This window comes from Otolemur garnettii, unplaced genomic scaffold, assembly GCF_000181295.1.
Source record: "Otolemur garnettii isolate 467f Iridium unplaced genomic scaffold, OtoGar3 scaffold00557, whole genome shotgun sequence".
Lineage (NCBI taxonomy): Eukaryota > Metazoa > Chordata > Mammalia > Primates > Galagidae > Otolemur > Otolemur garnettii.
Window position 1 is genome coordinate 1,052 of NW_003852952.1, and position 14,041 is coordinate 15,092.

Sequence of the window (14,041 nt, forward strand, 5' to 3'; positions counted from 1 at the left end):
GAAAGAAGGGAGAGAGAAAAGTAAAAAAAAAAATAGTGATAATAAAGGATAACCACAGAAATGTTGGTCGTAAAATGATAGAGCAAACAAATAGGAAAGCAAACAATCCAAGAAGAGAAAGTATCAAAATATATATATATAATAAAAAGCAAAAATTAAAAATTAAAAAAAAGGAAAAGATAAAAAAGGGAGTGCACCACTAGGAAAATTACCTTTTTTTTTTTTGAGTATATACAAACAAGTCTCTTTTTCAATGCGGTGGGTTTCCGGTTTAAAAATATATATATAATTGTGCTGCAGTATATTTTCTAGACAACAGGTGGCGCTGTGAGTGGTCCATACGCTAATACCAAAAATAGGGGAAAAGAGAAAGAAAGAAAAATATATATATATATATGGAGAATCTTTGCTGGCAGGATGCCAGATTCTCCCTGCAACAGTTCCCGCAGAGTGTTGGGTGTCTTGGATCAACTTCAGATGCTGGAAGGCTCCCTGCAGATCATATTGAGCTCTCCAGGCTTCTCGGGGAGGTGTTATGGAGACGACATTTTGGAGGTTTTACAGTACATCTGGTTCCTGGCTGGCAGCCCACTTCTATCTGTCCTGCGAACTTGGGACACAAGTTCGCACTTCACCAGACTTTCACTCAACTCCTAATTTCCCCTCGAACAGAAAACCATTGTGGTCCGAAGGAAAAAAGCTGGGGCCGCCCCTTTTGCGGTCCGTGTTCAGTTTTTTTCCAAAGTGGGAGGGGCTACAGCCACAGCCAGCGCTGCCGCTGTCTCCGCCCATTGCAGAGGGACGTTCAAGATTTTTCGGTGTTTGTAGGAAGGGAACCGATTCTGTGCACTCAACTCCTGGTTTCCCCTCAAACAAATTTATGTGATCCAAGGGAAAAGAGCTAGAGTGCTCCTTTTGCCCTTGGAATTTAGTTTGTTTCTGATGGGGGAGGGGTTATAACTGCTGCCACTAGAGCAGAATGTTCAAAAGACTTTTCAGTGTTTGCAAGACAGGTACCGATTCATCCTGCCGGTCACCGCATCAGTCCAGCTCCAGACAGACTTCCAAAATTACAGGATGGATCGGTTCCCAAGCAGAGTACCTTCCCCTTGAGTTTCTGTCTGAATGCCTGGATCCCTAACACCCCAAACTGGGTCCAAATGTCTCCCATTTCTGGCCACCAAATTCTGCCCGGGGAATTCATGCCTCACCACACTCTCCGCGAGACATGCAAACTCCCCGCGAATTGGGCACAGGAGCCTTTCTTGGGGGAGGGATCGGTTTCTGTCTCAGAAAGCAAGCCCCGCGACCTAAGCCAAGGACCTCTCACCGCAGGTGGCAGATGGCGCCGTTTCAGCTGCTGCCCTGAGTTTTTTCTGGCTGACACTGTAGTTCTGAGCTACGCTTCCAATACAGCAATTCAGCTCTTTGCTGCTCGCCCTGCGCTGCTTGTCTGCGCAAGAAATCCATGCAGAAGAGATCCCACAGGCCCACTCTCACCTGAAACCACCAGGAGAGTTGACTCAGGGATGCATCTCCTCTGCCATCTTGCTCCGCCTCCCAGGGAGTTCATATTTTAATGTGAACCTGTGATGCTGTTTTTCTCTAGTTCACCTGAACACAAGAAAGCCCATGTCCTGGCATGATAACGTGGAAGAACCTGAAGATGGTAAGACTTGAATATGAAAATGATATTAAGAAAGAGCACAAAAAGCCCAACTGGCCTCTAGTTACTCTTCCATGAGGGATACAGATGCAACTGGGGATGTGGATGAATGTAGAATATAACAGCTGATGGGTAGACATCAGGCAGGAGGACGTGCTATCTGCCTTATGTTAGGTATATGCCCAGCCCAGTGCCTGACTGCTGAGTCACCTCTGCTCACTTCATTCTCAGTCATCTTTCTGAGTTAGACATTCTCCTCCCATTTTGCAGATGAGAAGAGTGAGGCCCAGAGGAATGAGGCCACCTGGTAAACTAGTAGTGGCACTGAATCCAAATCCCAGTCCCATCTCAGTATGGATCTGCCTCTCTGTCTGAAGACTTGTAGGGTAGAAGAGCTGTGGAGCTTCAGATACGCCTGGTGTCAGCAGCCACACTCATTCAGTACAGAGGGATGGGATCTGCCTCCACCCCTCCTTCCCTCTCATTCTCTCTGTTGGGCTCCACTAGCTACACTCACTCATGCCCCAGGGCTTTGTTTTCCCTACCTGGTTTGTACTTTTCCTCTGCCTCTCCCCAGGCCTGGTCCTGCAGTAGCCCTTACCCATACCTTCCTTCATGGCATATGTCCCTGCCTGCCACTGTTGGTTCTGTTTGTGACCCTAGATGATGTGTCCTCTTCCCCCATCCAGACTGCGAATTCTAGGAAAAGCTTCCCCTGAGCTTTGGTGTTTACTGAGGACAGGAGTCACACTCACTCATCTGGGGGGAAGCCAGGGTGTTAGACATCAGAAATGACATCTGCCTCACTCAATCCTCCTCCAGGGCCCATAACAGTGCCTGGCACACCATCAGGGTTTGCCCCATCATAGCTGAAAGCCAAGCAGAAAGACCAGATGTCCCCATGTCAGGTCCTGGGCAGCCTCAGAGGTTGAATGCTCTGCTCTGCAGAATGATGTGGCCAGAGTAAAGAGCACAGGGACACTCATCAGTCCCAGATCCTCAGTCCTTCATAACTATGACCTCCTCTCCTAGACAGGTTTATCAGTCTTATTCACCATGCTGCCAAAGGACCAAAGATGAAATACTCAGAGGCACAAACTGAAAATCAGGAGTATGGATGGCACTCTGAGCCATTGGTGAGTGTGACTTCTGTCCTCAGTAAATGCCAAAGCTCAGGGGAAGCATAGGTGGTGACCAAGAGAAGAGAGTAGGGAGCCAGACATGCCTGGATTTCAGCTTTGGCTGCCACTCGGTAGCTGTGGGCCCCTGGGAAGTTTCTAAGCTCTTGTATGACTCTGCCTCTTCACAGAGGAGAGAGTACAGCACTTCGCTTGTTAAGTGATGCTGATTTTAGGAGAGGGGGTATCTGTGCAGTGCTCAGAGCAGAGCCTGGCACAGAGGGAACCCTGTGCACATGTTAGGTAAATAAAGGCAGCTGATGGCAGATGCCTGAGTCTGCAGCTCTCGTGACCAGGAGGGTGGGCTTGGCATGTCACCCACATCTGTGAGTTCTGCTCTCTCATCTATAAGTGCAAATCTTAGAAATAGTGCTCTCCTTGTTTGATTGGAAGGATACAGCTAGCCACCAGGGAGCCCAGGAAATGTAGTCTTGAGCTCTGAAACATGCTATATGAGAAAGGGCTTCTATTATTAGGAAAAGCAGAAATCAGATAACACAGCCTGAAGACATTTCTAACCCACTTTCTAGCTGTGTGACCAGAACCTCTCTAAGCCTCCATTCCCACATCTGTAAGTAAGGATAATAATGGTATCTAAGGATAAATGAGACAATTTGGAGAAGTGGCTCAGAATGGTACAGTAAGTGCTCGATAAATGTGGGCCACTTTGATGTTAGGGAGTAAGGACAGGAAGGAGAACACAGAGCCCCACCTACAACCAACCAGCTGCCTCTCCTGGATGCTTGCCTGGGCTCCATTTCCCCCACCCACCCAGGATTTATGCAGGGTGCTTCTGGTTAAACTCTACCTATAGGATTCTTGCTGGGGGAGGATGCCAGGGTATTAGAAATCAGCTGGGAGATGCTGGTGACCGTGGAACTGCTGTCAGGTCGTTGGATATTGAAGGCTGGAGGTTTTAATGAAATTTACTTAGCAGGGTTGTTGCTAAAATGGAATAATGTAAAAGTGAATGTGGAATTCCAAAAGTCTTGCCTTGTTGAAAAAAACTTTAGGGAGCCTGAGTAGAGTTTGCCCTAGGATAGAACATTTCTTAAGAGAGAAGGAAGATTGTAAAGGAAGGAGGGTCTGAGTGAAGACAGATATTACCCTAGTTAGATGATTAAGGAACTTAGAACAATACTCCAACGTACAAGTAAATTAACTCACCAGTCCTTATTTTTCTGAAGACCTGATTCACAAGTGTGCCACCTGTGGCCAGGACCTTGTGGGACAGCTCACCAGAACAGGAAGGCAACTGCAGCTGCCCTGCCTGGCCTCTGCTAGGCTTTGCACATCACACACTATACATGCCGTCAGCTCAGTTATCACTCTGGAGCTGCAGAGGCTCTGCAAATACTCCATATTCATACATTACTATAAACCAAGATCATGACCCTGGATGCTGCTGCATGGCAGGAAATCACAGTAGTTTCCAAAGCAAGAGGTCAGGTATCATGTAGCCTCAGTGGTAATGAAGCTGGGGTCTCAGTGTGACATGGTAGGGAAAAAAGAGACTTGATCACCCCAACTTAGGGCTCCCAACCACCTGGCAGGACCTTATCCAAGACAGGCAAAGAACCTGCCACCTCAATGCTGCCATAGGAAAAGCCACTTTCAATGAGCACCTCTCAGCCTCTTGTCAGTCACATATGACATTAGGAGTTAATTGCACAGCATACATTGTACAACACTTATGTGCTAGTGCTTACTTGTAGTCAGGTCTCTGTGTGACCCTTCCACATACTCAGTCGTTCTTTCCACAAATATGTGCTGATACCTAGGGAGCACTGGGTGTCACTGTAGGAGCTAAGGACTCTCTCAGCAGACCCAGCCTCTCCCTTCACACAGTTCATGTTCTAATAAAGGAATCAGGCCAGTGTGGCCTCCAGTTGGGACAGTGGGGTAGGGAATGTGGCCACGTGGCTGGGCTCTTCTCCTTCTGGCTTACAACCCTGTTCATGTGAATGTTGCCAGCAACATGTCCCAGCACAGCCACCCAGCCACAGAGTGGGGCCTATTCCAAGCCCAGGTCCATTGTCCCCAATCCCAATTCTGCTAACTTCCCCACATGGTTTTTCTGATCCTGCATCCTCCTCTCTAGGTCAACCCAGGACGCCAGGACCACAGGCTGAACCACTTCCGAGTCTACAAGGACATCACTCTGTACAAAGCTAAATTGTGGAGCCTGGGAGAAGATGACCTCCACAAAAAGTCTCTGAGCAGTGATGTCTGACCCTGTATTTAATGCCCAAAGTGTGCACTGCACTGCAAAATAAACATTACTTTATTTAAAGCAGAAGTTTAAGTGGTTTTATCTGTAGTCTTACATTTCTCAATTCTGCCCAAATCTATTGGTTCAAATCCTTACCTTTTAACCAAATGTGAAAATTCTAGGATATGATAGCAGCCTATTGCATGTACATCTTGGCCTTTTCAAACACAAACAAGGATGGCAACACAGGCCAGGTGTGGTGTTAACACCCTATACATCCAAGCCTAGATTTGTAACCTGGAGTGTTACTCTCTAGAACACCCTAATGAACCCACATATTACCACTTGCGGTAACTTTAAGGGAAGAGACCAGGGAATTTGTTTCCCCATCCTGCTACCACCCCCTGATCCTGACCCTCTCTCTGCTGAGGTAGCACCTGCCTGAGAATCGCAACCTCTCAGACTCTGCTCAGCCCAAACAGCCGGTGCCCACGTCTGCACTACCACCTGGGCCATAGCTCCTGCAGGGTGAGCACATAGCAAAGTGGGTCCGTGTCAGCAGAAATCTAATCTCTCCACCCAAAGGGGCTGCACTGCCCTGAGAAAAGTGCTGAAGGGTTGAGGAAGGCCATACTCTTTGCTCACTATTTGAATTACTATACATTCTCCCCATTCTCTAATATTGTACAGATTGTCAAAAAGAGGTCACAGTAAATATTTTTTCTGAAATATCTTCTCAAATATTTTCTGAAACATTTTTCTGAAATATGACCTGCGTGACCAAAATTTTGTTAGTTGAAATGAGTTTTCCCAAATTAATTCATTTTTAGTTCTCATTTACCAGTGATGCTACTAGAAAGAAGAAAATGTGAAAATAGATTTTTTTTTTCTGTTTAAGGATACCACATAGTTCTCAGTTATTTCTACCTTCCCTAAAAGTATAGTTTCAAACAATAATTCACATCCTGGAAGATGCAATAAGATATTGTCTCTACAGAATTAAGTAAAATTATGTGAAAAAGAACCAGTGAGAGAATGAAGAAGAATTGAGGTACTAAATGAAATGATAACTATACTTAAGTAGTAAATGAAATTCTTAGAAAAAAGAATCAAGCAAATATTTTCCCCAAAGTAAAACTGTAACATAAACTTAGAAGTTATTAGTAGAAGAGGCTCAATATTTGACTAACAGAAACTGCAAAATTAGAATGATGAAAATGGGGTGGGAAGCTTATCAAATAAAATTTTCCAAAATGAAGAATTTGAGTACTTCCAAATACTCTAATCCAATAAAACAGGCCCACATCAAGGCCTGTCACCACAGTATATTATACTGGCAGGAAGAAGAAAAGCTTCCAGAGAGAAGGAGAGCGCAAGTGACACCCAATTTCCCAGTAGAACACAGGAAGCTTTAGCAGCCTCCTTTACAGGAGGTAAAGCAGCAGGTAGGTGCCAGCCACAACCTAAGGGAGATGTCACACCAGCCCCATTAAAGGTTATTTCATAAAGTTTATCTCTTATTTTCCCTTCTATTAAGAAACTAGAAAATGAAATATAATGAAACAACCATTAAGCAAAAGAAAGAAACTGAACCCTTATCTCTCACTGATTACAAAAAATAATTCAAGATGCGGAAATGATTTAACCATAAGGCATAAAACCAAAATAATTTGAGAAGAAAATGCAGGCTTGGCGAGGTAGCTCATGCCTGTAATCCTAGCACTCTTAAATGCCAAGGCAGCTGGATTGCTTGAGCTCATCAGTTAGAGACCAGCCTGAGAAAGAGACTCTGTCTCTAAAAACAGCTGGGTATAGGAGTGGGTGTCTGTAGTCCCAGCTATGTAGGAGGCTGAGGCAAGAAGATCTTGTGAGCCCATGATTTGATATTGCTGTGAGCCATGATGCCAGGGCACTGTACCTCTAATCCACTGTACCTCTAATACAATAAAACAGGCCCACATCAAGGGTGGGAAATAAGGGTGACAAAGTAAGACTCTGTCTCAATATATATATATATATATATATATATATATGAAAATAAAATGCAGGAAAAATTGTTAAGACATTGACCTAAGCAAAAAATTTATGACTAAAACCTCCAAAGACAACTACAGGAGCAATAAAAGCAGATAAATAAAATTTTATTAAACTAAACAGCTTCTACCAATCAAAGGAAATAATCAACAAAGCAAATAGGTGACTTACATAATGGGAGAAAAGATTCACAAACTATACATCTGACAAAGGGATAATATTCAGAATCTACAAAGAACTCAAGCAAATCAGCAGGAAAAAAATAAACAACCCTATTAAAAAGTGGATAAACATATGAACAGAAAGTTTTTAAAGAAGATAGATAAGTGGCCAACAAGCATATGAAAACAATGTTTCATGTTTCATTAGGGAACTGCAAATTGAAACCGCAATGAGAATAGAATGATTTTTATTAAAAACTACACAAACAATAGATGCTGTGGTGGATGCATTGAGAAAGGAACACTCGTACACTGTGGGGCTGCAAATTAGTACACTCTCTGTGGAAAACAGTATGAAGATTCCTCAATGGAAGAAATGTGAGCTTGCCATTCAACTCAGCAAAGGAAAAGAAGGTATTTTGTCAAAAAACATCTACACTCCACATGTTTACTATAGCACAATTCACAAACACAGAAAATGAGTGGATTAATAAAATGTGATATGTAAATATATAGTGATATAGGTATATATATACACCATGGAGTAACTCTCAGCCATACAAACAGATAAATTAATGTCTTTTGCAACAATTTAGATGAAATTAGAGACCACTATCCTAAGTGAAATATCTCAAAAATGGAACAAAAAAATCACATGTGCTCTCTACTAATTTGAAACTAATCAACAGTTACCCGTGGACACAGAAAGTAATTAGAAATCAAGAAGGGAGGGGAAAGAAAGGTAAAGACCTATCTATCAGGTACAAAGAACACTATTCAAGTGATGGACACATTAGTAGCCTTGACTAAAGCATTAAAAAAACTACCATGTAACAAAAACATTTGTACCACTTGCATGTTTTGAAAGACAAAAGAAGCTTAAGCTAAGAAATGGGATCTTCACATGGATGGAGCTGGAAAATGTTCTTATTAGCAAAGTATCACAAGAATGGAAGAAAAAGTATCCAATGTACACACCCCTATTATCAAACTAATTTATACCTTTTATATGAAAGCTATAACCTAATAACAGCCTAAGAATAGGGGGAGGGGGGGAGAGGGGAGGGGGGAATGGGTGGAGGGAGGGGGTTTGGAGGGATCACTTCTGAGGTTTATCTTACAGGGGTACAGGTGAATCTTTCTAAGAGTAGAATGTGAACGTTTTAAAACAATAACTAAGAAAATGACGTGAAGGGTATGTTAACCAGTTTGATGGAAGTGTTTCAGATTGTGTGTGAAAACCCCACACTATACCCCAGAAGTGCATTAATGTACATAGTTACCATTCAATAAAAATTTAAAAAAAAAAGAAATGGGATCCAGGAAATAATGGAGCCAACCTAGAAGGTGGAGAAAAGAGACAAGTGATGGTGTGGCACAGACCAAGGATGTAGCTGAAAAATTATAAGGGAAATAAAATAATGAAGCAATCCAAAATCCACTAAAGATATAGAAGGAAAATTTGGCAAGCAGAAACATATAAGGTAATGATTAACTTGAGGAAAACTCAAAACTGGAACACACAGGAAATCTTATCACAATTGATCTAACATTACAAGGATGGTGATATGAATATTTGGATAGATGGAGAATAGGAAGGGATGGAGCTATAATTTATATCTTCATTTATCACAGAAGGTAGGAAACTAGTACTTAATGTCTAAATTCATATCCATAAACAGCAATATTATTCTATATTCAGATTAACATCTAAAACTTTAGGTTCATTTTCTTAATTTTTTATTAAATCATAGCTGTGTACATTAATGCAATTATGGGCTGGTTTTATATACAATTTGAAATACTTTCATCAAACTGATTAGCATAGCCTTTATGGCATTTTCATAGTTATTAGGTTAAGACATTTATTTTCTACACTTAGTAGATATAACCTGTACCCTTGTAAAATGCACCAAAGGTGAGATCTCACCAATTACCCTCCCTCCTCCCCTCTCCTCCTCCTCCTCTTTCTCCTTCATCTTGGGCTGTAGTTGGGTTATAGCATTCATGTGGAAGTGTGGATGCTTATAAATTGGTTTCATAATAGGGCTGAGTACATTGAATACTTTTTCTTCCATTCCTGAGATACTTTACTAAGAAGAATATGTTCCAGCTCGATCCATGTAAACATAAAAGAGATAAAGTCTCCATCTTTTTTAAGGCTGCATAATATTTCATTGTGTACATATGCCACAATTTATTAATCCATTCATGGGTCAATGGGCACTTGGAGTGCTTCCATAACTTAGCAATTATGAATTGGCCTGTAATAAACATTCTGGTGCAAATATCTTTAGTATAAAGTGATTTTTTGGTTAAATTGCAGGATCGAATGGCAAGTCTACGTTTAGATACCTAAGAGATCTCCAAACATCTTTCCAAAAAGAATGTATTAGTTTGCATTCCCACCAGCAGGGCAGAAGTGTTCCCTTTTCTCCACATCTATACCAACATCTCTGGTTTGGGAATTTTGTGATATAGGCTAATCTTACTGGAGTTAGATGATATCTCAAAATGGTTTTGATTTGCATTTCTCTGATGATTAAGGATGATGAACATTTTTTCATTTGTCTGTAGACCATGCACCTGTCTTCTTCAGAGAAGTTTCTCTTCAAGTCCCTTGCCCACCCTGAGATGGAATCACTTGTTCTTTTCTTGCTAATACGTTTGAGTTCTCTGTAGATTCTGATTAGTAAACCTTTGTCAGGGAGCAGAGATAAGATGGTGGACTGCAGCTACCTTTCCACAGAGGCTCCCATAAAGAAGGAGACTTAAAAGACAGAAGTTTAGCAAGTAACCCAATGGTTTGGAGCTGAGCCAAGAGAGAAGGTTAACAAACACAAATCAACACTGCTGAGGTGAACTGCGACCCCCAAAGATATAAATAAGGTACTTAATGCATTGCCAAGTGGACGGGAGTCCTCTCCCCCATGAGAAGGGCTGCAATAAACTTCATACAAACAAGTGAGCAGAGTTCAAATGTTCTCCCATTCCATCCCATGGGAGATACACTCTAAAAACTGGACCTCCCACCCATACTAGGGTGCCAAGGCACTCTCCTGCTAGGCATAAAACTGTATATATTCTCTACCTGCAACTCTGAACTCCCAGCACTCCCCTCCACTCTCACCCCAAGGTCTGGAAGCCTGTCCCCATGGAGTCCAGATTCTTGGGCATTTTCTCGAGAGGTGTGGACAGGGGAAGGGCCCTTGCTCAGCTGTGCTGATTCTGTGGCACAGGAGTAAGGAGAGGATAGTCAGCTGAGAGGAACCATACAGGAGCTGTGGCAGTGCCCCCAGGCATAGAACAAAAGTGGCAGGAACAATAAGGCTCAAGCCCCTGGGGTGGCTATCCCGGACAGACATGCCCTGTCTCTCTGGGAAACCAGAGGAAGCCAGGCTTCTTCTCCAGTGGCAGCTACTGGCGGATAATCTGGGATGTGAGTAAAGGAGCATGGGTACTAGAATACATGTGCAGAGCCAGCAGACTTCCAGGGAGAGGCTGAGCCAGAGGTCTGCTTTACTGAGGCTGCAAGGTACCTGCCCCCAGGGGATCATAGCTGAGACAAAGGCAGGCAGGCAGAAGCAGGAACTGACAACTCAGTGTGAGCTCCAACTGCTTGCCCTTGCCCAGAACATAGTTTCTGTCACCTCAAGCAGCATCCAATAACAAGGACAGAAACAAACTCTGTGAAGTTGGGCTGTTATGCCAGCAACATCAGTCAGGGGTCGGGCTGGAACTGAGTGAACCGCCCTAGCCTCCATTAAGCACCCAAGGCTGTCAGGCCTCACCTCCCCATGATGGATAGCAGCCAAGAACAGAGATCTGGCTGAGGAGACATAGATCTCTCTCTGACTCAGGCAGGCATAAACCACTGGGGCATCTGTTCATTGAGGGGAAGTGGGTCACAGTCCCAGCCCCACTAGGGTTACCAGTGACTGGGTGTGACAGAGGTGCAAGGTGAGGAAGGAGGCCTCAACCCTCGGAGACAAATTTCTTTTCTGGGTTGGTCCTTCTGACCTTGTGGAGCACCAAAGCCAGTCATACCTGAACTGCCAGCAGACCCCTGCTATCTAGTTGCCAGAGACCTTTTGAACTCCCCCACCTGAGACCAGTGCTGACTGGGACAATTGATATGGACCTCTTGAACTGGGCCAATCACCCAAGGACTATCCAAAGTGGTACCCTGGGTGTGTGGTTGTGAGAAGGTGGGATTTTCATTTTCCAATTGTTGTCTGTGAGGGGCAGGGTGACTTAATTACTGGTATTTCTCCACAGCTGAGACTTCAAACTAGAGTAACTGATTTACTATGGTAGAACAGAGACCAGCTGAAAACAGGACAGAGCAACTTAGCCCCACCAAACCAAGGAGGCCCCAATTTCTCAGGCCATAGCACTGTACTGGTCATTGGCAAAGCTCTAGGAGAAAAGCCAAATGGTGTAAATTAAGCATGGGGTGGAATCAGTGGAGAAACTTTGATAACATGAATAACCAGAGTAGATCAACCCTCCCCCAAGGAAGGACATGGCAGATGCAAATGAAGACCTCATCCATAAACAGATGACTGAGATGTTAGAAATCAAGTTCAGAGTCTGGATGGCAAATAAGATCAACAGAATGGAGGAAAGGAGGGAATCAGAATTTCAAATTATTCGAAAGATGTCTCAAGAATTCAATGATTTCAAAGACAAAATGACCAAAGATTATGACACATTGAGGCAAGAGTTTTAGGCCTCAAAGATCTGAAAAATATAGTAGAATCCCTCGCTAACAGAATGGAGCAGGCAGAAGAGAGAATCTCTAACATTGAAGACAAAGCTTTTGAACATGCCTAAGCAATCAAAGAGGAAGAGAAATGGTGAGTAAAAATGGATCATTCTCTCAGAGACCTCTGGGATAATTTGAAGAAAAGTAATATTCCCCTTATACCACTCCCTGAAGGCAACTAAGTTGCTTCACAAAACACAGAGGCTCTTCTTTATGAAATTATGGAAGAGAACTTTCCAGATATGCCAAGAGATGCTGAAATTCAGATGACAGAAAGTTTCAGAACCCCAGCACAACTCAACACGAATAAGGCATTCCCCCAGGCACATCATAATTAACTTCACTAAAGTTAATATGAAAGAGAAAATTCTGAAAGCAGCCAGACATAAGAAAACCATAACCTACAAGGGGAAGAATATTAGAATGACTGCAGATCTCTCTGCTGAAACCTTTCAGGCTAGAAGAGAGTGGTCATCGACTTTTAATCTCCTAAAACAAAATAACTTTCAACCCAGGATCCTATATCCAGCTAAACTGAGTTTCATCTATGATGGAGAAATTAAATACTTTAATGACATTCACATGTTGAAGAAATTTGCCATAACTAAACCAGCTCTACAGGATATTCTCAGACCTATCCTCCATAATGACCAGTGCAATCCTCCACCACAAAAGTAAACTCACTCAGAAACTTTTGATCAGATTCCAACTTCCACAGTGACAAAAGGATTAAAAATTTCCACTGGACTTCCAAAAAACTCAATACTCAAATTTTACCAGGCTTATCAATATTCTCAATTAATGTAAGTGGCTTAAATTGTCCTCTAAAGAGGCACAGGTTGACTGACTCGATACAAAAATGCAGGCCAGATATCTACTGCATACAAGAATCTCATCTTACCTTAAATGATAAATATAGACTCAGAGTGAAGGGATTGTCATCTATATTTCAGGCAAATGGAAAGCAGAAAAAAAGCAGGTGTTGCAATTTTATTCGCAGACACAATAGGCTTTAAACCAACAAAAGTAAGCAAGGACAGGGATGGTCAATTTATATTTGTTAAGGGTAATACTCAATATGATGAGATTTCAATTATCAATACTTATGCACCCAACCAAAATGCATCTCAATTTATAAGAAACATTCTAACAGGCATGAGCAACTTGATTTCTTCCAGCACCATCATACTCCGAGACTTCAACACTCCTTTGGCAGTGTTGGATAGATCCTCCAATAAGAAGCTGAACAAAGAAATTTTAGATTCAAACTTAACTATCAAACATTTGGATTTAACAGACATCTACAGAACATTTCATCCTAACAAAACTGAATACATATTTTTCTCATCAGCCAATGGAACATACTCCAGATTGATCACATCTTAGGTCATAAGTATAATCTCAGAAAATTTAAAAAAATAGAAACTATTCCCTGCATCTTCTTGGACCATCATGGAATAAAAGTTGAACTCAGTAACAACAGGAATCTGAAGGCTCATACAAAAACATGGAAGCTAAAGAACCTTATGCTGAATGATAGGTGGGTCAGAGGCGAGATCAAGATGGAAATTACTCCACATCCACGCCAGCAACTCTGGTTTTGGGATTTTGTGATATGGGCTAATCTTACTGGAATTAGGTGATATCTCAAAGTAGTTTTGATTTGCATTTCTCTAATGATTAAGAATGGTGAGCATTTTTTCATATATCTATAGGCCGCACGCCTATCTTCTTTGGTGAAATTTCTTTCCAAGTCCTTTGCCCACCTTGCAATGGGATCACTTGGGGTTTTTTTGGTTTTTGTTATGTTAATAAGTTTGAGTTCGCTATGGATTCTGGTTATTAAACCTTTGTCAGAGAAATAACCTGCAAATATTTTCTCCCACTCTGAGGGCTGTCTGCATGCCCTACTTACTGTGCTTTTGGCTGTGCAGAACACTTCTACATTGCTGGTGGGAATGCAATTTAATACGTTCCTTTTGGAAAGAAATCTGGAGAACACTTAGAGAACTAAAAATAGAC

General features: G+C 42.4%; 1 protein-coding gene across 1 annotated transcript; it reads left to right on the plus strand.

Moving 5' to 3' along the window:
- Positions 1–1,609: 1,609 nt before the first annotated feature.
- LOC100959207 (protein FAM183B-like) lies at positions 1,610–5,077 on the plus strand (the record flags this gene model as incomplete). The annotated part of the gene is made up of 3 exons (XM_012814021.1): positions 1,610–1,669; positions 2,699–2,802; positions 4,946–5,077. Coding segments are annotated over 3 exons (296 nt in total), but the record flags the coding sequence as incomplete, so codon positions are not given.
- Positions 5,078–14,041: the final 8,964 nt, after the last annotated feature.